The 24,781-nt window shown below is 36.2% G+C and overlaps 1 protein-coding gene and 1 long non-coding RNA gene across 2 annotated transcripts in view; one reads left to right on the top strand and one right to left on the bottom strand.

The window, feature by feature from the left end:
* The window catches only part of LOC130681323 (uncharacterized), a 45,824-nt gene that overhangs the window by 1,111 nt on the left and 19,932 nt on the right, over positions 1–24,781 (top strand). The window lies entirely within an intron of this gene.
* The window catches only part of HOMER1 (homer scaffold protein 1), a 127,843-nt gene continuing 108,111 nt past the window's right edge, over positions 5,050–24,781 (bottom strand). Inside the window, exon 9 of the mRNA XM_036914150.2 lies at positions 5,050–8,131. Within this exon, the coding sequence (XP_036770045.1) occupies positions 7,943–8,131 (189 nt within the window). The 3' untranslated portion in view covers positions 5,050–7,942. The remainder of the gene's footprint in view (positions 8,132–24,781) is intronic.

The raw sequence follows: 24,781 nt of genomic DNA, 5'->3' as shown, positions 1-24,781 counted from the left end.
TGTCTACTCAAGGAATTCAAGCTCATTAGCTCATTTCAATTTAAACTAGAAATAAAAATCAGATACCACACAGCAGTCTAAAACCAAACACAAAGAGTATTTTGTTATCATTTGAGATCATTTCTACCAGAGATAATTTGTATACAGTTATCTGTTTATGAATCAATATGAAAAAAAGAGTAAGAATCATTTAAGATAACAAATGTTGTCTCAAAATTTTCTATAGCAATGCAAACACAAAATCACCTGGTCTTAGGGGAGAATTCAGTATCAAAATAACACATTTAAAAAGACACATGTAATACATGTAAGCCTCTAGAACTTGACTTTGAGGGCAGTCAGGTGAGCCTCAGAAAGATAAGCCAGGTTCTACAAGGAAAGTGTCAACTTCTTTTGTCTATGGTCCTCTACACCAGCAATCTTTTAGAAATGACAGCTACATAGAACTCTAATATATTAACAGAAAAAATGGCATGTAACATTTATTTACCCAATAAGTTAATAGGAAAAATGAAGGCATTTTCATAAACAAACTTTTGACTCTGGGTTTACAAAAGACAGAGGTTATCTTTGTAGACCCTATTCTGTATTTTGTTTCACAGTATTGAGAAAGTCCTGATTCATGCTAAGAAATGGCAGTTTTTTTAATAGCACATCTTGAAATACCAAGATGCTTGCTTCAGTTTACCTTCAGACATCTGCACAAAAATTTAACCTGGTACTGATGTGTGCTGGATTTCAATGTTTTAAAATGATATAAACCATGTATTTGAGCTTGTTGGTTTTTAATTTTTTCAGTTAAAGAATATTTAAAATCAAATATTAATGGAGGGGTCTCAAGAGAACACCGTGGTATGAATATCACTGCCTCAAAACATGAGTTCATCTGTTGATTTAGCTTTGTGTGAAATATGGCTTTCTCAACCACTTTAGACTTCCATGAGATCCTGCTCTTTGGCTGTTCACTCACCCCTCTTGGCCCTTCCTTCCACCACTTCCAAGCTCTTGTCCTAACCTGGCCCAAAGTGACATTTTCATCTTGTATTCTCCCCATTTCTCATGCCCTCAATCACCATTACATGTGGTAACAACTCCTAAGTATCTACCCTCAGCTCATATTTCTCTCCTAAGCTCCAGAGAGACTCGTATCTCCACTTGGCTATTCGATAGACATCTTAAATTCAAGATGGAAACAACTTATGATTCATTTTGCCTCCACCAAAACTAAGTCCCTCCCCGTTTTGCATCCACTCTCTCAGTACACGGTTGTTCACCTGGCTTTCCCACTCAAGACAGTCAGAAGTCATCCTGCATTCTTCTCTTTTCGCTGCCATCTAATTAGCCAAAAGTCCCATTGATTCTACCTCCTAAATATTCTCTGAATCCATTCCATCTTCTCCCTTCCCATTGCCACTGTAATAATGTAACCTCTCAGCAGAGATTATTGTGATTTTTGTAACTACCTAGACTTAGAAAACATTTTTAAAAATTACATTGCTTTACAAAAAATCCTTCAATATTTGTAGTACCTCCAGAATAAAACCCACATCTTTCATATGACTTACCAAGTCCTTCCTGATCTACCCTGTGCCTACTTCTCCATCACCGTCTTTTGCCATACCCTTCCCTAACTCGCTGTCTCAGTATATTAACCCATCTCATATGCAGAACACCTCAGTGCTTTCTTCCTTCTGAGCCTTTTGAACGTGACATACTCTTTACAATTCTCTTTCATCCCTTCTTCAAGTAGCTAGTTCCCACATCACCGTCAGGACTCAGTCAGGTATCATCTCTTCTGGGAAAGACTTCTCTACACCTCCTCCCTCTGGGCTCCCTTGTGCTAGCGATCTCCTGTATCACAGCACTTACGTACTATAAAGCAACTATCTGTGTCCTGCCTCACATTATGAGCTTCTCTCTCCAGTCACCATTCCAAAATGGGGCCTGGGAAATAGCAGGTGCTCAATAAATGTTGTAGGTAAGAGAGTAAAATGTTGATCCTAGAGGCCAATGGATCACTTACATGTCTTTTAACAAAACATTAACCGCACAACTGTGATTTCCCAGTGAGAGGGCACCTTGCTCTTTTGAGTCTTTTAAATTAACCCAATTCAAACCCAATCCTTCCTCAAGAAGTTAAACACAGAATTACTATATAATCCAGCAATTCCACTTCTAGGTGTTTACCCCCAAAATGAAAGCAGGGACTCAGCCAAGTACCTGTACATCAGTGTTCACTGCAGAGTTATTCACAAGAGACAAAAGATGGCAATGACTGAAGTGCTCATCACCACATGAATGGAGGAACAAAATGTGGCACAAGCAGACAATGGGGTATCACTCAGCATTGGAAGAGAATGAAATTCTGATGTATGCCACAACTTGGATAACTTGGAAACATTATGCTAAATGAAATAAGAAGACACAAAAAAACCAAATATTATTTGATTCCATTTATATGAGGGCTATCACTATCTAAAAATCCTAGGCCCATGACTTACTTCTCCAGCCAATCTACTGGCTTCATCAACCTACAGAGGCACAAACTTCTGTGGAAGTCACCACAAAGTCAGCCGGTACTGACTGCAAAACCCACATCCTGCTGCACTTACTGTTTGGTGTTGGCAGATGAGTTTTACAGGTTTACAACTTATTTTACTAGGGAATTTAAGAGATGAATTATCTTCCTAAGGCCTTTATAAGTAGTTTGCTACTTAAGTTTTATAGACTGGAATTCGGCACAAGAAACTTCTTTCTTGGGGTTATCTGAAGCCTGTAAATTATAAAAGAAATTTGGGACTAAAACACATTGCATAAATATCACATCTGCAAACAGAGCATGATTTGCAAGAGAATGATAAAAAGCATTGTAAACACCAAACCAGGCTGAAGGAAGATGAGCAAATGTAAAATAGTTAAGAAGTAGCCTAACAGAGAGATTCTAGAAAGGTGAGGCAGGCAAGCTAGAGGGGAATATTATACCAGAAACGTGAGCAAGATCCACCTTTTGACGGGTCTGATCACTGTGGAAACACAGCAGGTGCAATCATTTGAGCCTCTTTCCTTCCTTTCCCCATTCCCTGTCCAAAGGGGGGTGTTCCCTTCCAAACACCCCTGGAAGAGCCCCTATATGTAGAAATGAAATGTCAAACAGTTAGTACAGTGCCTGTCACAAAGCAGATATTCAACAAACACTCCTTCCTATCCCACTTCATTCTGAAGTTATCTGGAAAGCATTCACTTCAATTAAGTCTGCTTTCTAGCCATGTTTTCTGAAATAGTCATTCCATGTAAGGTATAACACTCAAATAAGTCATATACACAAGTTATGTGGATATGACTTACTATATATATATGCATATATACTAACATAGTTATAAAACACAGATAATAAGAATTATGAATGTTGATAGAAAAAACACCCACAAAAGACGTTTTTCTATGGTACAGAAATGGGCTTAATTTTGCATTTATTAGGCACCCATTATCACCTTAACTTGGTGTTACTAGGAGAAAGCAAAGTAATATTTCTATCCCTGGATAGATCTGATGTGAAAATAACTGGCAAAAGTAGGTCAGAATCCCATAGAATGGTGAGTTCTAAATGTCAGGTATCTTACATTAGGTTATAATTGCTGGCAAGACAAACGACAGGGTCTTATGAAAGCCTATGGCATGCATCAGGGCAATGCCAACTTGTTTAGTTAAAGGCAGCAGCAAGGTAGGAAATAGCACTTAATGTGTCCTGGCTGTCCTGATGTGCCTTACATTAAAACTGAAGTTATCATGCTCCTACTCTTTTGCTGGCTCTGCTTCCACAAAAAAAAATCCTTTCCTCACCTGGAAATACACCTGATATCCTCTGGAATGTGTCCTTTCATCAAAAGGACAGAAGTGTCCTCAAAGAGATCAGAGAATTGACTAGAAGTCTATTGGGAGCTTGTGGTCTTTTCCCTACTGCAGTTCAGATGCAATTTCTTGCCCAGGGTCACCTGTTTTTGGTAAAAATAACTTGCAGTGTTTCTTTTCTATCTAGTGTACTAAGGAGAAATCACTAGGCAGTGTAGTGCGGACTAAGTTCTTGCATTTTTTTTCTTGGATAAAATTGTTATTTTACTAGGTAGTATATAAACAAAAAAGAAAAACATTCATTTCTTTAATTCAGTAAGTATGCTTGTAATTTGTGTGACATCTATCATATGTTTCCCATAGAGAAAAACTGTCATAAAAATTTAAGGTCCAATTTAACATGTTAGATCAGGAAAAATTACACTTTCACAATTTAGAGTGAGGTGAATGGTACATCTGTTTCCATTTTAAATCATCCTTTTCTAGTAAATTTAAAATTATTTTCTCAACATGAAAATTGTCTTCTCAATATCTCTTATGACATAGAGAACTTTATAAAAAGGTGTCATTCTCAACTACTTCTTAACTGCAAGTTTTCTTCTTTAAGATTTTATATAATTTAATTTGCTCCATGAATGATAAAGGAACAATGCTAACTATCTAGCAAACAAAAATTCAATGAAGACTTTTCATGACTTCAAGCACAGAATATGAAGATGCTAAATCCATTTGGTAACAAATAAACCAATAGATTTCTTGAAAAAAAAAAACCAAACTACCACCAAATAAATTTTCCCTCTGGCCTGCCTGCCATTCCAGAACTGACAAAATAAGGTCTAAGGAGAGAGCAGGTGAGCTGCATACTCCAGAGTTAAACAAAAAAGTGGAAGACTGTAGCACATATGTTACAGAATAAACTTAATTTTAACATGGCAAAGAAATGAATTATAAAAGTTGCTGGTGGTTTAACCATAAGTGTCCCTATCAGTTCCACTTGAAACGAAAAAATGCTTTTCCTCAAAGTGCTTCCCAACAGTTCAATGACAGCAAAACATTAAGTCTATGACAGTGCTGGAGATCTTCTGTAGGAAGGAGGGATGCAACTTCATGAACTTTTTTTAATCTGCGGAAAGAAAGTGGGAGAAAAAAAGAGAGACAGAAAGGGAGAAGAAACAAAAACTAATTTTCCAGGCAGGGAAATACTTATAAAACCTTTTATGTCAAAGTTAGGATTTCACAACATAACATACTAATGCAAAACCCAGTAGCACCTGTAAGATTTAAATAAATGCTGCCATCACTTAAATGCTTTTTAAAAAATATTGGTAAAAGACTGAGGAGAAAAAAAAAGATAAAGTACATTCTCCAGAGAACAACAAATGTATTTAAAAATAAAAATTATATTTTTGTTTTTTTTCAGTTGTTTTTTTGTACAAGAATTCATAGTCATCATATAACTTACACACAATGGGATCGGTCTCTGCTCTCCTTTTCTGTGTCCCTGCAAGTCCACATGTTCAGGCTACAGTCCCCAACATTATTTTCTGATAAATATATTACCACAGTTTGATCTAAATATAGATACATCATATAATATTTGTCTCTGGGAAAAATCAAATTTTAATATGCAAACTTTTATTTATAGAATACAGGAAATGGAGAAAACTACAGTAGGCACACACCTAATTATGACTTGTAAATGATGATTTCTAGATACTCTCCTACTGTAAATGAAAGTTTAAAATAGTTGTAATAAGATTTTATTTATATGTGCACTTTGTGTCCACCTTATCCCATATACTGTACACGTCTAATGACAATCTGGGAATTTAAAGGTGCAGCCCTCAAGAAATTGTTAAATCACTAAAAAAGGAAAGAAATTAGGCTCTGTTGGAGAAGGAAAAACTCACAAAAATTCCCAATTTTAAATTTCTTATCAGTAGGAAAATATTAAAAATAATTTTCTGTATATACATATGGGTATATGTATATATTGAATTACACACATGTCTCACATATAAATACAATTCAAGTGGAGACATTTTGGTGAGCTATTTTCTCATTAAATGACAACTGCGTCAAAATTTAAAAATATCTTTACATCATTAAAATAATTTACTTACCATTTCAACAGCTTACACATTTTTTAAAATTTTTAGCTCTTCATAACTAAATTCCCTGATCCCTAGTGTTAAATCCCCTATTTAAATTAAAATCTGGTGCTCTTTGTTTCTCAGAAACTGATGGATAAAATCACATCTACTTCAAAATTCCATCAATCAAACAAGTTTTATTACCTGATTTATCGGAGAGAATATCTCAGCTCTGAGCTTGTGTACCTAAATTATCCTATGATAAATAGGTGAGGAAAATATCCTAAAATAGATGGAGGTAACTTACATGATGTTATAGCACATATAATACATGATGATTAAGTGTCTGATATAAACTTTTCAGAGACACCTGAAAACTCATTTTAGAAACTAACTTCAGAAACAAACCATTTATTTTTTTACTCTGATGTAAATTAATATGTATGTATTGACTTACATACACATACACATATAAAACAAAATTATCTAGTGTTGAGTAGCCTTTTGTGAGTGAAAAACTGGTTACAAACTGATTAATTAGCTTAATTTTGTACTTAACAATTCAACTGTTTTGGGCTATAAACAAAAAGTCATCAGTGCATTTGCAGACTCCAGAGTCAGACCCTCAAGCATACACTTTGAAGACAGACCCTCCTCAACATCACAGGCATTGCACAGCAAGAATATATGAGCTCTGATACAATTCCTGCTCCAAAACAGACTAGACAGCACTTTGCTTACTTTTAAAATAGCTTCTTAAAAGAAATATGTAAAGAAATGCATGGTAAAGTCTTTTAAAATTATATCAAACAACATTAAAACCTATTCACTGAAAAGAGCCTATTGAATTGAATTCCCATTTTGAAATGCCTAGTTAACAGTTCAGAATATTGCCTTGTGAGGTTTGACTAGAGATGTGGTTGATGAGAAGACCCAGACAGGGTACACAGCTCCAATCTCAATAGTCCTCTAATTAATTGACTGTTTGATGGAAATGGATCCTCTTTAAAATAGCTATATACCTTAAAATGTCTATAATAAACAGTTCCCCAATAGTCATTATTATTTGTAAATTTAAATGCATTGATCGTTCAGAAAAGATTTCTTGCAAAATATATAAATAAATGTAACTGCATATTCTGTAAATATACTTAACATTGCTAGACCAGACCGTCAGTGACGGGCTGCTGTTTCAGTACTGTGTGTCAAATTTATTAGAAATTTAAAAAGAAAAATTTCTAAGGGACTCAGCTGCCTTCATTAGTTGGCTTTAAAATGTATAATAAAATGGGAGACAATATCTTCTCAGAAATACATGAAATCAATATGGAAAAGTAAACTATACAGCAGACAAGATTAGAGAACAGCAGAGTGTACCAGAGTGATCACCAGAGTGAAGTATCTTCCAGTATAAAAAAACGGAAGAACTCTACACACCCAGTTATAGTATGTTTCAATTAAAGATGTAGCTCTCTCTCACTCCTGGCAAGAATTAACTGGTGATGACACTGCTTTTCAGCAGTGCAAAAATATCCTGAGAAATTATTCAGATTACAACAAAAGACAAGGCTTTCATCACTAAGTTTTTGCACAAAACACAGCTTTAGATATCATAAATAAATAAATTTAAAAAGCAGATAACCTTCACTGTGTTGAACACAAAAAAGGGATGTGACCCAGACATTGTTAATTCTCCCATTGGCTAATATCAGAAAAAAAAGATTGCATTAAGTGTCTATTAATAACTTTCTGGTTAACTATGGCCAATAATATACATGGAGGTAATTTGTAGTTCAAGTTTTTCATCTCTTTTTTCCCCAACTAGCTACAAGCTGAATTCTAAAATTTACACTGAAATATAATCCCAATTTTTCAAAAGATCCTCCTCCTGGAGGAGTGATATTCAAATTTTTTGTGCAATCTTGATGCAGAGCCCAAACAGTCCTATGAAGAGAGACAGTGTATTTTTTTAATCAATTGGCACTGAAATTTAACTTTCCTTAGCTGCATTCTAGTAGCTTGGCCAAGTTATCTCGTAACTCTGTTAGTTCAAATATTTTTCCATCAAGAATTTCTAAGAGTGTCTTCAGGTTATTGCGAAAAGCTTCTTGTTCATTCTGACTTTTCTCCAGACGCTGCTCTAAGTCAGACAGTTGTCCTTCCAGGTCTTTGTTCCGAATTTCTACTTCCTTTGGAAACAAAAACGTGATATATGTATATATATGTCAGTTCATAACTTAGAAAACAGTATTAACTTTTGTTATTAATGTGATCATTAATGCAACTTGACAATCAGGATGAGCTTCTGACTCTCAACACAATGTAAGGCGAGTTTTAGGTTTACAATCAGAAATCTGTGTGGTTTGACTGACTGGCTTGTCCATGAATCCATCTATGCACTCAACAAAAATTTCCTCATTGCTTACTGCATGCCAGGCCAACTTCACATACTAAGAAAGGACTGAAGACCCATATTGTGGATGAACTATATCTCATTTCTATTTCTGCCCATTTGCTTTTCCTAATACACAATTGTTAGCAAGTTCAGGTGAAAGCAGGCAGAGAAACAGAGATCCATTTTTTCTCCTTATTGGTAATTCTTCAGAAAGATTTAGAGAAGAAAATGACTCTCTAAAATGAGGTTTTAGGATCCTCTGAATATGCTATTCTTTGTTTTGCCTCAGTATCAAATGAATGCATGTGGTCGAGAATATAACTCAATGGCTAAAAACTGTAGTGAAGATAATATAATAATTGTACACATAAGAGAATTATAAAGCTAACAGCTCCAATAAACTGTAAATCAAGGAAAGAAGAAAATGACAAAAGGGAAGTAAAAGTTCATGACAAGAAAAATTAAAGTATGTTAAATAGAGAATAAATCATGACATACTTAAAAGTTATTTAGAAGTTATTGCTCTAAAAATCTTTCTAAGCTTCACAAATATAACAAGTAATTCTAAAAATTAAAATGACGTAACATGAGCTAGAGATTTCAGTTAAAAACTCAAATTGAGAAAAACAGCAGAAAACCAACTATTACACTTCAAATAAACTCTTCAGATAAGCACCAAATCAAAAGTCTTACATCCTGTTTGGAAAATATCCTCACATCTGAGAGGAATTAAGTGACTGACACAAATTATATTTCACATATATAAATTATATGGGACAATGAAAACATTTTGATGTTAGTAATACAGTATGAATCTGTCTCAGAAAATATGTTGCAAATGTTAACACATCATTTAAATGTAAATCTCTAAAAAAATCCTATCAAGTCTAAAGGATAGAAGAAACGTTTTTTTGGAGTGGGGGTTACTGAAAGACAATCTGGTAAGAGTTAAATAAAAACAACAGAACAATAATGCATTAACAAAACCGAAAGCTTCTGTGATGACTGCCCTTGCACTGTTCACCATGTAACTTATTCACTATGTAAGAATTTGTACTCCATGTAAGAATTTGTTCGTTATGCATCAGAAGATTGGAGACTGACGAAAATTGGGCTTGGGGTGGATTAATGATTGTGCATTGAGTATTGACCCCCCTATACAGAGATTTGTTGTGGTTAACAACTATTTGATCAATAAATATGAGAGATGCCCTCACAATATATATATAAACACACTTCCAATTGTAAAATAAATAAGTAACCGGGATGCAATGTATAGCATAAGGAATATAGTCAAAATATTGTAACAACTTGGTATGGTGATACCTGGTACCTAGAAATATCATGTATATAAATGTTGAGTCGCTGTGTTGTACACCTGAAACTAATGTAATGCAATGCTGTTGTCAACTACCCTTCAATAAAAAAAAAAAAAAAAACAGAACATGAAGGAAGCACACTGCAAACGGGCAAAAATTTGTATGCATGGGCACAAACCCTGGGATTAATGTACAAACAGGAAACAGCTCTGGCTGTGATTATGGGCACTTAATTCGAAAATCCATTTGCCTTGCAATACCTATAAAAATTAAACTTTTGAGAAAAACAATTGAGAAACTGGCTTGAATACATGTAAGAAAGTAGTAACTGATTTAGGATTCTGAACATAAAGAAATATTCACATGCTTTGACACAAATAACTAAGAGCAAGGTTTCTGCAAGGAGGCCACTAAAAAAACCACAAAAGCCTGGGAAAATATAGGGAAGTAATAAAGCAGCTATAACGATTTATAAAGGAAGAATTTAAGGAATCCCAATTTAATCTTCAGGTAGTTAATGTTAGATGTTTACCAGGTATGTTTCTAATCTCTTTCCTTTGAATAACCTACAAGGTGAAGACAAGTAAACTGAGCAGAATCTGAAACCAATAAAATATTTATAAATTCAGAAGCCAAGTTAATGCAGGCTCTAAATTATGAGCGAGGAAAACAGACCCTGGGATTAAATGTAAAAATTCCACTCATGACTGCACAGCATGCTCTCTTGGCTGCTTAAACAATAAGCTTAAGAGTAGAATGTTTCCAACTATAAAAATAGACTAAATGTCATTCACTAAAAAACACCCACTTCACTAAGCACCACCCAGTTTGTCCTGTAAACACTTCCTTAAAAATGAAAGGCCTCCTTGTCCTCCTTGCCAATCAATGATACATCCAATCATTCAATGGGAGCAAGCAAAATGCCATATTTCCTCAGCTATTAAAATTGCAATGTTCTCTCCAGAAGAATTACTCTAAGCCATTTCTGATTGGAGAAATTTTACTAACAGAAGAGATCCAATGTAATGCTGACAGTGCCGATCTATTCTGAGGCAGAGAACAGGGCGAGAATGGACAGCCCAGCGCACGCAGGCAGCACAAGGCAAGCAGATCCCTGGTTGGTGATAAGGACCTTTTCTACCCTGTCCTTATTTTTCAGCCTTCTCCTTCTTCCTTTAATTCTCCCTCCTAACTTACTCTTCTGCTTATTATCGTTTTTTACCTTACTATTATGCCCTTCTCATTCACTGATATGAAAGCATGTGCCAAGAGCACCCAGAGGCCTGGTTCGGCCCTGATTAAACACTGGAGGTCAGAGCTAACTTCCTTCCAAGTGCTTCAAAGGGCAATAATTGAAAGCATAAAATCCTACTGTGCAGAAAATCATGCTCCATATTTGTTAAATATTAAGCCTAAAACATTAAAGTGATTTTTAAAAACTTATACAATAATTATTACCACCATCAACAGCACTGGATCAGGTTCATTTTCTATAAATTCAAATCCTGCATTTTTAAACTAAATAAAAGCTACAGAAGAATTGTTTTTATTGACTTCTGATAAACATCATAAGCATTTGCAAGTAAGATAAATTATTGTCCTATTAGATTCTATCAACTTTTGTACATAACAATGTACATGAATCATCAAAACAAGAATTAATAATTCAACAGAAAAATGAGGCAAAGGCACACACACACACAGATTTTATGAACTAGGAATTGAGGATAAAGCAGAAAATAAAGATGGTTCTTGTTTTAATGGCACATGCATTCTACAATGAAGACACTGGCAATAAAGAAAAAAAAAAGACTTCTGGGAAACTGAGGCAATGCTGACTGTACTCTGAAAAATCTCCCAACCATCCTCCCAAGCTATGTAAATCAATAATAAGAATGACTAAAACCACACAAATTCCACACCTTCAATGTAACTAGAAGAAAGGGAGCAATATAAACTTTAAATTACCCATATAATTAGGAAATATAAGCACCAATTTTCAACATACATGTGTCAAGCTTCCACTCTACAGCGAAGTAGGGCTGTGCGGACAATGCACAGAAGAGAGGAGAGGAGAAGGCAAGGCCTCGGATGGGACTCTGACAGCCCTAAGAAAAGGAAATACCACTGAGAGCTCCAAAGTACTGAGAAAACAAAGAGATAAACAAAAAAGTCCTGGTAGACCAGAGTACATGAAAAGAAAAGGAGCTCACAGTGCACAGGAGATGTGAGGAAAACAGGGTAAAAAGAAAAGGGAACATATTGGAGGAGGATGGTAACAGGAAAAAGAAGCAAGAAGCAACAAAGGGAAATTTAGAAACATCCAAGATAAAGGAAAATTAAAATAATGAAGAACATATAACTTCTCCCCCACTGTCTCCCCAGATGAGAGCATTTAGCACTAAAAATCTGCAAACTATCTAAAACTGCCACTCTAGCAACAAAATGCAAAGGTGCAAGCAATCTTCACCTACATAAACTATTGTAAGATGAAAATAAAAAATGGTACTCCCAACTCTTTGGTGGATAAAAATTAAAAACTCCCCAAAAACCAACAACAAAGCACAAGAAAACCCTAATTGAACTGTCCACTCTGAACTGAATGTTCTCAAACAGGCCTACAAAACAGAGCTTGAGTCAGATAGTCAAATACTAAAAATAAAAATGGGCAAAAAAACTGAAGAACAAGAGAAATTGATTTTAAACCCATGATAGAAAAGAAAGAAAAAAGTGACATCATATCAGAAATGAAGAATGAATTAAAAGTCACCCAGGGAAAGACAGATTTGAATAAAAAGTATTTTTTACTCAATTATTATTTGGAAGAACCCAATGGGAATGATAGTAAGATAAAGCAGGGAAAATGGTCAGACAGAAAGTGGCTGAACTACAAGACAAGAAGAGACAATTGATAGGCAGAGCAATTTTGAGAAATAAGAACAAAGATGGAGGTGTATCACACTACCTGATTTCAAACTATACTACAAAGCTACCACAATCATAACAGTATGTTCCCGGTGCAAGAACAGATACATAGACCAATGGATCAGAAAAGAGAGCCTAGAAATAAACCCACTCTTATATGGCCAACTAATATGACAAAGGAGGCATAAATAAACAATGGAGAAAAGACAGCCTCTTTAATAACTGGTGCTGAGAAAACTGTACAGCTACATGTAGAAGGATGAAACTGGATTACTGTCTTACACAATACACAAAATAAACTAAATGTAAGACCTGAAACTATAAAACTCCTAGAAGATAGCATAGGCAGTAAAGTCCTGAACATTAACATTAGAAATTTTTTTCTGGACATGTAAGGGAAACAAAAGCAAAAATAAAGTGGGACTACATCAAACTAAAAAGCATCTGCACAGCAAAGGAAACCATCAACAAAGTGAAAAGGCAACCTAGTGTACACAATAATATATTTGCAAACAATTTATCTGATTAGGGGCTAATATCCAAAATATGTAAAGAACTCATATAACTCAACACCAAGAAAACAAATAATCTGGTTAAAAAATGGGCAGAGGACCTACCTGAACATTTTCCCAAAGAAGACATACAGACGGCCAACAAACACATGAAAAGATGCTCAGCATCACTAATCATCAGGAAAAATGCAAATCAAAAACTACAGTTGAGAATGGCTAGTAGTCAGCAAGATAATCACACAAGTGTTGGTGAGGACATGGAGAAAAAGGACCCTTTTACACTGCTGGTAGGACTGCAAATCAGTACAGCTTGTATGGAAAGCAGTATGGAGGTTTTAAAAAAAAACTAAAAAAAGAAGTACCATACAACCCAGTATCTCTATTTTTGGGAATCTACCTAAAGAAAACAGAATCACTAATTCAAAAAGATATATGTACCTGTATGTTTATTGTAGCACTATTTACAATAGCTATGCTATGGAAGCAACCAAAGTGTCCATCACTAGATTAATGGATAAAGTAGATGCAGCAGATACATAATGCAGTATTATTTCATCATAAAACAGAAAAAATCCTGCCGTTTGCAACAACATGGATGGACCTAGGGGGTATTATGCTAAGTGAAATAAGTCAGTCAGAGAAAGAATACCATATGGTTTCACTTACATGAGGAATCTGACAGACAAAACAAACAAAGCAGACAAAGACTCTCATAAACACAGAAAATAGACGACTGGTTATCATGGTGGTGGGGGGATGAGTGAGAAGGGGATAAAGAGGTACAAACTTCAAATTATAAAACAATTTGGTCACAGGGATGGAGGTACAGCACAGGGAATATAGCTCATATTATTGTAGTATCTTTATATGGTAACAGATGGTAAAGACACTTCCCATGCTGAGCATTTAGTAATGTATATAACTGATGAACCATTTTTAAGTTGTTAATGTGAAACCAATATAATATTGTATATAAACTATATTTCAATTAAAAAAAGACAATCCAATTACCTATCATTGGAGCTCCTGAAGAAGAAAAACACCACAATATGGCAGAACTAATATTTAAAACTTTTGTATAAGAGAACTTCCTAGAAATAAAGGAAGGCCTGAATCTACAAGTTAAAAGGACCCACCATATACCTGGGACTACTGAGCCTCAAAAATCAATTCTCCTCAATATCCTAGTTACTCCATTAGACTTTAGAAAAAGGAAAAATCCTCAGGGCATACAAGCAGAATGAGCCCAACATTCCCAACGCTAGAGAATTAGACTGGAATCAGACTTCTCAAAAGCAATATAAAAACATGTTAATAATGGTGTGGTGTTTTTTGAGAAAATCTAAGAAAATTATGAACCAGGGATTTTTATCCACTGTTGCCCCAAGTACTAAATCTATTAAAAAATAGCCTAAGCATGCAAAAACTCAGGAAATATGTACCCATGAGCTCTGGAACCATCTACTAAGAGGAAAGGCTTCATTCAACCAACAGATTACTGTAAAAACTTCAATAAAAGGACTGATGGTGATCATTTGTTATATTTAATACATATCAAAGACTAAACCAAAGGCAGTTAATGGTTAAGAAATAATATTCAAAGGTACTTATTCTGACAAGGTAGAGATAATGCAACTGAAAAACAGGAGAAAAAAAGAAAGAAAAAGAGAAAATCAGAATAAGCTCATTATTACTGATATGTAATAGTTCAAAGTCAAAGAATATTATTAAAAACTAGCAAAACAGTTTAAGTTTAAATACAAACACAGGTGACTAGAAGTATTTTAAAAGGTAAGTTTTAAAGGCAACCACTACAACAAATTAAGACCATCTTAAAGATCAAAAGATAAAAAAAGAGCAAAAAACACATTATATACAGAAAGAACAAAATCAAATTAATATAACACAAAGAAATTATTACATAAAAAAACAAGTTAAGACTAAACATAAAAGTAATATTAATAAATATGAATGAGTTACCAAGAAAAAAGAAAAATTTTCAGTTTGGATCGAATCACTATCCAACTCTATATACATAAGACACAAAGTACATTCACAAAAGCTGACCATGTATTAGCAACTGTAAGTTATATTAACCGTGTTACAAAAATATTCTGGTCACAATGCAGTAAGACTAGGAATTGATAAACTCATAAAATAAAAAGGTCTTTCCACTTAGAAACTGATTTAGTAAGGTAAAAAATAATGAGATGGACTCAACACAGCAGCCACCTTTATACAGATAAAAACACAGTGGTAAGAGACTTCAACGTGCCTCTCAGGACAGATTGAGTGGAACAAAAAAACGGAAGGATACAAAAAACCTCAACTACAAACTGATCACAGATCACACACATACAAAAATCCCAACAATAAATTATGTAAAGTAGAAATTAAACAAACTCTTGTTATCAAAATGCAATAAAGCTAGAAATTAATAGCTAACTCAAAAAAATTTTTAAAACTGTTCTACCAGGATATAAAAACATTCTTTTAAACATCTCTTTTGTGAAAGGGAAATGAAATCAAAATCAGAACATTTCTAAATAATGATAATGAAACATTAAATATCAGAATCTATGAGGTACACTTAAAGCACTGATTAAAGGAAAATTTGCAGCTTTAAACACATATAAAGTAAAAGTAAATATAAAGGAATTAAATGCTCTCTCAAAATACCAGAAAAAGAATAAAAAGTGAACCAGAACAAAGTACAAGGCAGGAATAATACAGATGAAAGTACAAATTCATAAGGTGGAGAATAGAAAAATGGTGATACTAATTAATAAATCAAAATCTGTCTTTTGAAAAAAATCTAAGAAAACAGATACATAATTGTTTAACATAATCAATAAAGAAAAGGATAAGGAACAACTATATAAATAAGAACTTATAAGAGTTCCATTGAATATTTGAAAGCCTAGATGGAAAGCAGACTAGTATCTGCAGTAGAAATAGAAAGTAATTCATGGAACTACTCCACAAAAAAGCACCAGGCCTAGAGGATGTTAAGGGAAAGTTCTAGTAAACCTTCAAAGACCAGGTAGTTACAATATGACATACATTATTTCTGATATAAATTACTCCAGAGCACAGAAAAAGAACAAAATATTCCTAATTATTTTATGAAGGAAGTATAACCTTGATACCTAAAAATTATAAATACAACCCCTTCTCTCCAGAAGAAGAAATTTATAGATGAATTAAAAAATGAGTATCATGTGGAAACTGCAAAAGAATGGAGAGCAAAAAATCTAAAACTACATTAAGAAAATAATACACCACAGCTAAGTGGTATATATTATAGGAATGCAAAGATGGGTCAGAAAATCCATTAGAAAATCCACTAATAAAACAAACCATATTAATAGATCTAGGGAGAAAAAATTATGAATACCTCCATGGATACTAAAAAAAAAAAAAAACACGACCAAATTTCAATATTCACTTTGAGTAAAAACACTTAAGAAAATAGGAATGAGGAGATGGGGGAAAAGATGGTGGAGCAGGAAGGCAAGGCAAAAACTTTCTTCCATATACACACCAATGAAGCAACCAGCAAATACAAATGACCCTGAAAACAACTAGAAGACTATAGAACAGAACACCTACACCTGGTAAAAAAGTGAAGACCACAGAGAGAAGGGTAAAGCGGCAGAGCCAAGATCGATTGGGACCCAAGCCCTTCCACCATCCCAGCCTACAAGCAGGAGAAAGAGAAATGGAGCAGGTGGGCCTAAGACTTCAGGAACTCTGCACACCTAGCCCTGGAAATCTGCTCCGGGAATACAAACTCACATTGCATTGGGCTTTGTGACTAACAGGGTTGGATACCAATTCGGATAACTTTTATCTTTATCTTGTTTGACTGCTGGGGCTAAGGAGTTCAAGAACTATATTGAATAAAAGTGGTGAGAGTGGGCATCCTTGTCTTGTTCCTGATCTTAGAGGAAAGGCTTTTAGCTTTTTGCCATTGAGTATGCTCTGACTTAGGATAAAGGGGTTATGAGTCATTATTTTCCCCCTGCTAAGTTACTTTTTTCTTTTTTTTCTCTCTAAAAATTTTCCAATGAGCATATATTGCAGTGGTAATTGGGAGGAAAAAACTTGGAAATTAGAAAAATTATATCATAATATCTTATTTTACATATAAGTATGAATTTTCCATTTATGTGCATACCTACTAACCCAGTTACATACAGGCAATATCACAAGTTCTCTACCTTCAAAAAATTTAATGATCCAAATCTTCTAGCCTGACCTTATGAATGGAGGAGGTTCAAGGGTACTGGGACGTTTGACAAATAAATGTTTAGGTGGGAGGAACCATGCAACAGAGGAGGAACTTTCTTCAAATTGCAAATAACACAAGCAAAAATACAAAATTATTTCTGTGGCTTGGCCTTTTAGAATTCATTCTGAAATTTTCTGAAAGCTTCCCTGTTCTATTCCAGGTAGTGTTTTGGTGTGCATTTTTGGTATTCAGTGAAAGAATAAGTAAGAATTGATATTCACAATTCCAGGTACCAGCTGTAAAATTACTGCTTAATCAATGATGAAACACATTTAGAAGTTGAATATGAAAAACCATCTCTTGGTTCTCTGGGACAGTTGTAAATGTGTATATAAACTGAACAAAAAATGTTAAGAATTGTTAAGGGTGGCTTAGGCACTTAGCTGCTTGAAGCAGTGCAGTATGCACAAAGACCAGGATTTTGGAATCAAAACAAGTCTAGGCTTCACTACTTTCTAGCTAAAGTGCCTCGATTAAACTTGTTAAAGCTTCTGAACTGCTATCTTCTCTTTGAAAATGGGGATACCACACCTGTTAATGTGAGAATTAGAGCTAGGCATGTAAGTGCTTATAGTATATGCCTGAATCACAGTTGAGTACCCCAAAAATGGCAGCCAAGCCGAACCAAACCAAAGACAACACCAGACTGACTTTCCCCATATCTTCCAGCCCTGACTGATTACATACTTCGTATTTTAATTCTACACCAGCATTTAATGTGAGCACTATTTGGGGCCAGATAATTCATTGTTTAGCAGCATCTCTGGTTTTGATCTACTAGATATCAGTAGTACCACCCTAGATATGAAGATAAAAATGTCTCCACGCATTGCTAAATGTCCCCTGGGGCACAGAACTGCCCCCAGTTGAGAACCACTAAATCACAGATTGTTAAAATGGAGAAACAACACTATTAATAGGGCAAACCAAAACAAGTGACCTCATTTTTTCCCAGACTGCCACAAGTCAATAATGGAAGAGGGAGAGGGAAATATTTCATTTCACATAAAGAAACTGTTTATTTATGAAGGGTCTTCATTGTTATAGAATTTGACTGCCCCTATTTAAATACAGGTTGGGCAAGTTAACCAATCTGAGCCTCAGTTTCCTCTCAATGCTTGTTATATGGATTAAATGTATAATATAAGTAAAATGATTAGTACTGTGTCTGATACACAGTAAGTACTCAATTAACACTGGTCATTCTTATTATAATCTGGGTACTCACCCAATCCTGGGCTTTCAGGTCCCACCTATCATCCCTACTCCAAATTCCTCACTCTATATACACAATCTTTTCTACTCCAAACTCTCAAGTGCTCCTAATCTTTGTTTACAAGGTAGCTAGCCATGGGGTATCGAAAAGGACCTAGGGAAGGGAGCCAAGATGCGGCGTGAGTAGAGCAGCGGAAATCTCCTCCCAAAACCACATGTATCTATGAAAATATAACAAAGACAACTCTTCCTAGAATAAAGACCAGAGGACACAGGACAACATCCAGACGACATCCACACCTGCGAGAACACAGTGCCTCGCGAAGGGGGTAAGACACAAGTCCCGGCCAGGCAGGACACGAGTGCCCCTTCCCCCAGCTCCTGGCAGGAGAAGAGGAGGCAGAGCGGGAGGGAGACGGAGCACAGGGCTGCCGAACACCCAGCCCCAGCCATCCGGGCCAGAGCGCAGACACAGTGCACACACGGGGCCCTGGATACTAGGGAAACAGGGCAGCAAGAACAGTGAGTGGGTACCAGAGGACGGTGCTGGAGAACAAAAGAAAAGCGAGCGGCCATTTTTTCTTGTTGTTGTTTTTGTTGTTTTCTTTTGGCGAGTGCTTTTTGGAAGTCTTAAACGGACAGGGACCCCAAAACTAGGGAAACGGCAGTAAGACCGGCGAGTGGGTATCGGAGGCCGGCGCCGGAGATCAAAAGAAAAGCAAGCGGCCACTTTTGTTTATTGTTGTTCTTGTTTTGTTTGGGCGGGTGCTTTTTGGAAGTCTTAAAGGGACAGGGAACCCAATACTAGGGAAACAGGGCAGCAAGACTGGTGAGCGGGTACAGGAGGCCGGCGCCAGAGGACAAAAGAAAAGCAAGTGGCCATTTTTTTGGTTGTTGTTGTCATTGTGTCATTGTTTTGTTTTGGCAGGTGCTTTTTGGAAGTCTTAAAGGGGCAGGGCGGAACACTTAGTACAGAGGTAGGGAATCCGGGGATCTCTGAGCACTCTAATCCCCTGGGCAGCAGGGAGCAGGGAGGCCCACTACGGAGATAAATAGCCTCCTGGCTGCTCCCACTCCAACGCGACTCCACCATTTTGGAGAAGCTGCCGGAGCCAGGCCACACCCACAGCAACAGCGGTGATAAACTCCATAGCAGCCCCGCAGGAAGCAGAACCCTGTCTGCACAAAGCTACCAAGCACAAGCCACTACAGGTCGCTGTTCTCCAAGGAGAGGAAAGCCACAAACCAACAAGAAGGGAAGTTCTTCCAGCCGTCACTCGTCCCAGCTCTGCAAACTATTCCTTTCACCATGAAAAGACAAAATTACAGGCAAACCAAGATCACAGAGACACCAGAGAAGGAGACAGACCTAACCAGTCTTCCTGACAAAGGATTCAAAATAAAAATCATAAAAATGCTGACAGAGATGCAGAGAAATATCCAAGAGAAATGGGATGAAGTCTGGAGGGAGATCACAGATGCCAGGAAGGAGATTACAGAAATGAAACAAACTCTGGAAGGATTTATAAGCAGAATGGATAAGATGCAAGAGGCCATTGATGGAACTGAAACCAGACAACAGGAACGCATAGAAGCTGACATAGAAAGAGATAAAAGGATCTCCAGGAATGAAACAATATTAAGAGAACTGTGTGACCAATCCAAAAGGAACAATATCCGTATTACAGGGGTACCAGAAGAAGAAGAGAGAGGAAAACGGATGGAAAGTATCTTGGAAGAAACAATGTTGAAAACTTCCCCAAACTGGGGGAGGAAATAATCGAACAGACCACGGAAATACACAGAACCCCCAACAGAAGGGATACAAGGAGGACACCACCAAGACACATAATAATTAAAATGGCAAAGATCAAGGACAAGGAAAGAGTTTTAAAGGCAGCTAGAGAGAAAAAGGTCACCTATAAAGGAAAACCCATCAGGCTAACATCAGACTTCTCGACAGAAACCCTACAGGCCAGAAGAGAAAGGCATGATATATTAAATGCAATGAAACAGAAGGGCCTTGAACCAAGGATACTGTTTCCAGCACGACTATCATTTAAATATGATGGCGGGGTTAAACAATTCCCAGACAAACAAAAGCTGAGGGAATTTGCTTTCCACAAACCACCTCTACAGGACATCTTACAGGGACTGCTCTAGATGGGAGCACTCCTAGAAAGAGCACAGAACAAATCACCCAACATATGAAGAATCGAGGAGGAGGAATAAGAAGGGAGAGAAGAAAAGAATCTCCAGACAGTGTATATAACAGCTCAATAAGCGAGCTAAGTTAGGCAGTAAGATACTAAAGAGGCTAACCTTGAACCTTTGGTAACCACGAATTTAAAGCCTGCAATGGCAATAAGTACATATCTTTCAATAGTCACCCTAAATGTAAATGGACTGAATGCACCAATCAAAAGACACAGAGTAATAGAATGGATAAAAAAGCAAGACCCATCTATATGCTGCTTACAACAAACTCACCTCAAACCCAAAGACATGTACAGACTAAAAGTCAAGGGATGGAAAAACATATTTCAGGCAAACAACAGCGAGAAGAAAGCAGGGGTTGCAGTACTAATATCAGACAAAATAGACTTCAAAACAAAGAAAGTAACAAGAGATAAAGAAGGACACTACATAATGATAAAGGGCTCAGCCCAACAAGAGGACATAACCATTCTAAATATATATGCGCCCAACAAAAGAGCACCAGCATATGTGAAACAAATACTAACAGAACTGAAGGGGGAAATAGACTGCAATGCATTCATTTTAGGAGACTTCAACACACCACTCACCCCAAAGGATAGATCCACCGGGCAGAAAATAAGTAAGGACACGGAAGCACTGAACAACGCAGTAGAACAGATGGACCTAATAGACATCTATAGAACTCTACATCTAAAAGCAACAGGATATACATTCTTCTCAAGTGTACATGGAACATTCTCCAGAATAGACCACATACTAGACCACAAAAAGAGCCTCAGCAAAATCCAAAATATTGAAATTGTACCAACCAATTTTTCAGACCACAAAGGTATACAACTAGAAATAAATTCTACAAAGAAAACAAAAAGGCTCACAAACACATGGAGGCTTAACAACATGCTCCTAAATAATCAATGGATCAACGAACAAATTAAAATAGAGATCAAGGAATATATAGAAACAAATGACAACAACAATATAAAGCACCAACTTCTGTGGGAAGCAGCGAAAGCAGTCTTAAGAGGAAAGTATATAGCGATCCAGGCACACTTGCGAAGAAGGAAGAACAATCCCTAATGAATAGTCTAACATCACAATTATAGAAATTGGAAAAAGAAGAACAAATGAGGCCTAAAGTCAGCAGAAGGAGGGACATTATAAAGATCAGAGAAGAAATAAACAAAATTGAGAAGAATAAAACAATAGCAAAAATCAATGATACCAAGAGCTTGTTCTTTGAGAAAATAAACAAAATAGATAAGGCTCTAGCCAAACTTATTAAGAGAAAAAGAGAATCAACACAGATCAACAGAATCACAAATGAGAATGGAAAAATCACAGCAGACTCCACAGAAATACAAAGAATTATTAAAGACTACTATGAAAACCTATATGCCAACAAGCTGGAAAACCTAGAAGAAATGGACAACTTCCTAGAAAAATACAACCTTCCAAGACTGACCAAGGAAGAAACACAAAAGTTAAACAAACCAATTACGAGCAAGAAATTGAAACGGTAATCAAAAAACTACCCAAGAACAAAACCCCCGAGCCGGACGGATTTACCTCGGAATTTTATCAGACACACAGAGAAGACGACATAATAGCCATTCTCCTTAAAGTTTTCCAAAAAATAGAAAAAGAGGGAATACTCCCAAACTCATTCCACGAAGCAAACATCACCTTAATACCAAAACCAGGCAAAGACCCACCAAAAAAGAAAATTACAGACCAATATCCCTGATGAATGTAGATGCAAAAATACTTAATAAAATATTAGCAAACCGAATTCAAAAATGTATCAAAAGGATCATACACGATGACCAAGTGGGATTCATCCCAGGGATGCAAGGATGGTACAACATTCGAAAATCCATCAACATCATCCACCACATAAACAAAAAGAAAGACAAAAACCACATGATCATCTCCATAGATGCTGAAAAGCATTTGACAAAATTCAACATCCATTCATGATAAAAAGTCTCAGCAAAATGGGAATAGAGGGCAAGTACCTCAACATAATAAAGGCCATATATCATAAACCCACAGACAACATTATACTGAACAGCAAGAAGCTGAAAGCTTTTCCTCTGAGATCAGGAACTAGATAGGGATGCCCACTCTCCCCACTGTCATTTAACATACTACTGGAGGTCCTAGCCACGGCAATCAGACAAAACAAAGAAATACAAGGAATCCAGATTGGTAAAGAAGTTAAACTGTCACTATTTGCAGATGACATGATATTGTACATAAAAAACCCTAAAGACTCCACTGCAAAACTACTAGAACTGATAAAGGAATACAGCAAAGTTGCAGGATACAAAATTAACACACAGAAATCTGTAGCTTTCCTATACACTAACAATGAACCAATAGAAAGAGAAATCAGGAAAACAATTCCATTCACAATTGCATCAAAAAGAATAAAATATGTAGGAATAAATCTAACCAAAGAAGTGAAAGACCTATACTCTGAAAAGTACAAATCACTCTTAAGAGAAATTAAAGGGGACACTAACAAACGGAAACTCATCCCATGCTCGTGGCTAGGAAGAATTAATATTGTCAAAATGGCCATCCTGCCCAAAGCAATATACAGATTTGATGCAATCCCTATCAAATTACCAGCAACATTCTTCAATGAACTGGAACAAATAATTCAAAAATTCATATGGAAACACCAAAGACCCCGAATAGCCAAAGCAACCCTGAGAAAGAAGAATAAAGTAGGGGAGACCTCACTCCTGAACTTCAAGCTCTACTATAAAGCCATAGTAATCAAGACAATTTGGTACTGGCACAAGAACAGAGCCACAGACCAGTGGAACAGACTAGAGACTCCAGACATTAACCCAAACATATATGGTCAATTAATATTTGATAAAGGAACCATGGACATACAATGGCAAAATGACAGTCTCTTCAACAGATGGTGCTGGCAAAACTGGACAGCTACATGTAGGAGAATGAAACTGGACCATTGTCTAACCCCATATACAAAAGTAAATTCAAAATGGATCAAAGACCTGAATGTAAGTCATGAAACCATTATACTCTGGAAAAAAACATAGGCAAAAACCTCTTAGACATAAACATGAGTGACCTCTTCTTGAAAATATCTCCCCGGGCAAGGAAAACAACAGCAAAAATGAACAAGTGGGACTATATTAAGCTGAAAAGCTTCTGTACAGCAAAAGACACCATCAATAGAACAAAAAGGAACCCTACAGTATGGGAGAATATACTTGTAAATGAGAGATCCGATAAAGGCTTGATGTCCAAAATATATAAAGAGCTCACATGCCTCAACAAACAAAAAACAAATAATCCAATTAAAAAATGGGCAGATGAACTGAACAGTTTTCCAAAAAAGAAATACAGATGGCCAATAGACACATGAAAAGATGCTCCACTTCACTAATTATCAGAGAAATGCAAATTAAAACTACAATGAGGTATCACCTCACAGCAGTAAGGATGGCTGCCATCCAAAAGACAAACAAGAACAAATGTTGGCGAGGCTGTGGAGAAAGGGGAACCTCCTACACTGCTGGTGGGAATATAAATTAGTTCAACCATTGTGGAAAGAAGTATGAAGGTTCATCAAAATGCTCAAAACAGACTTACCATTTGACCCAGGAATTCCACTCCTAGGAATTTATCCTAAGAACGCAGCAATCAAGTTTGAGAAAGACAGATGCACCCCTATGTTTATCGCAGCACTATTTACAATAGCCAAGAATTGGAAGCAACCTAAATGTCCATCAGTAGATGAATGGATAAAGAAGATGTGGTACATATACACAATGGAATACTACTCAGCCATAAGAAGAGGGCAAACCCTACCATTTGCAGCAACATGGATGGAGCTGGAGGGTATTATGCTCAGTGAAATAAGCCAAGCGGAGAAAGAGAAATACCAAATGATTTCACTCATCTGTGGAGTATAAGAA

This window comes from Manis pentadactyla, chromosome 2 (genome assembly GCF_030020395.1).
Source record: "Manis pentadactyla isolate mManPen7 chromosome 2, mManPen7.hap1, whole genome shotgun sequence".
Lineage (NCBI taxonomy): Eukaryota > Metazoa > Chordata > Mammalia > Pholidota > Manidae > Manis > Manis pentadactyla.
The sequence above is the reverse complement of the archived record's forward strand: the minus strand, read 5'-3'. Positions and strand labels throughout refer to the sequence as shown.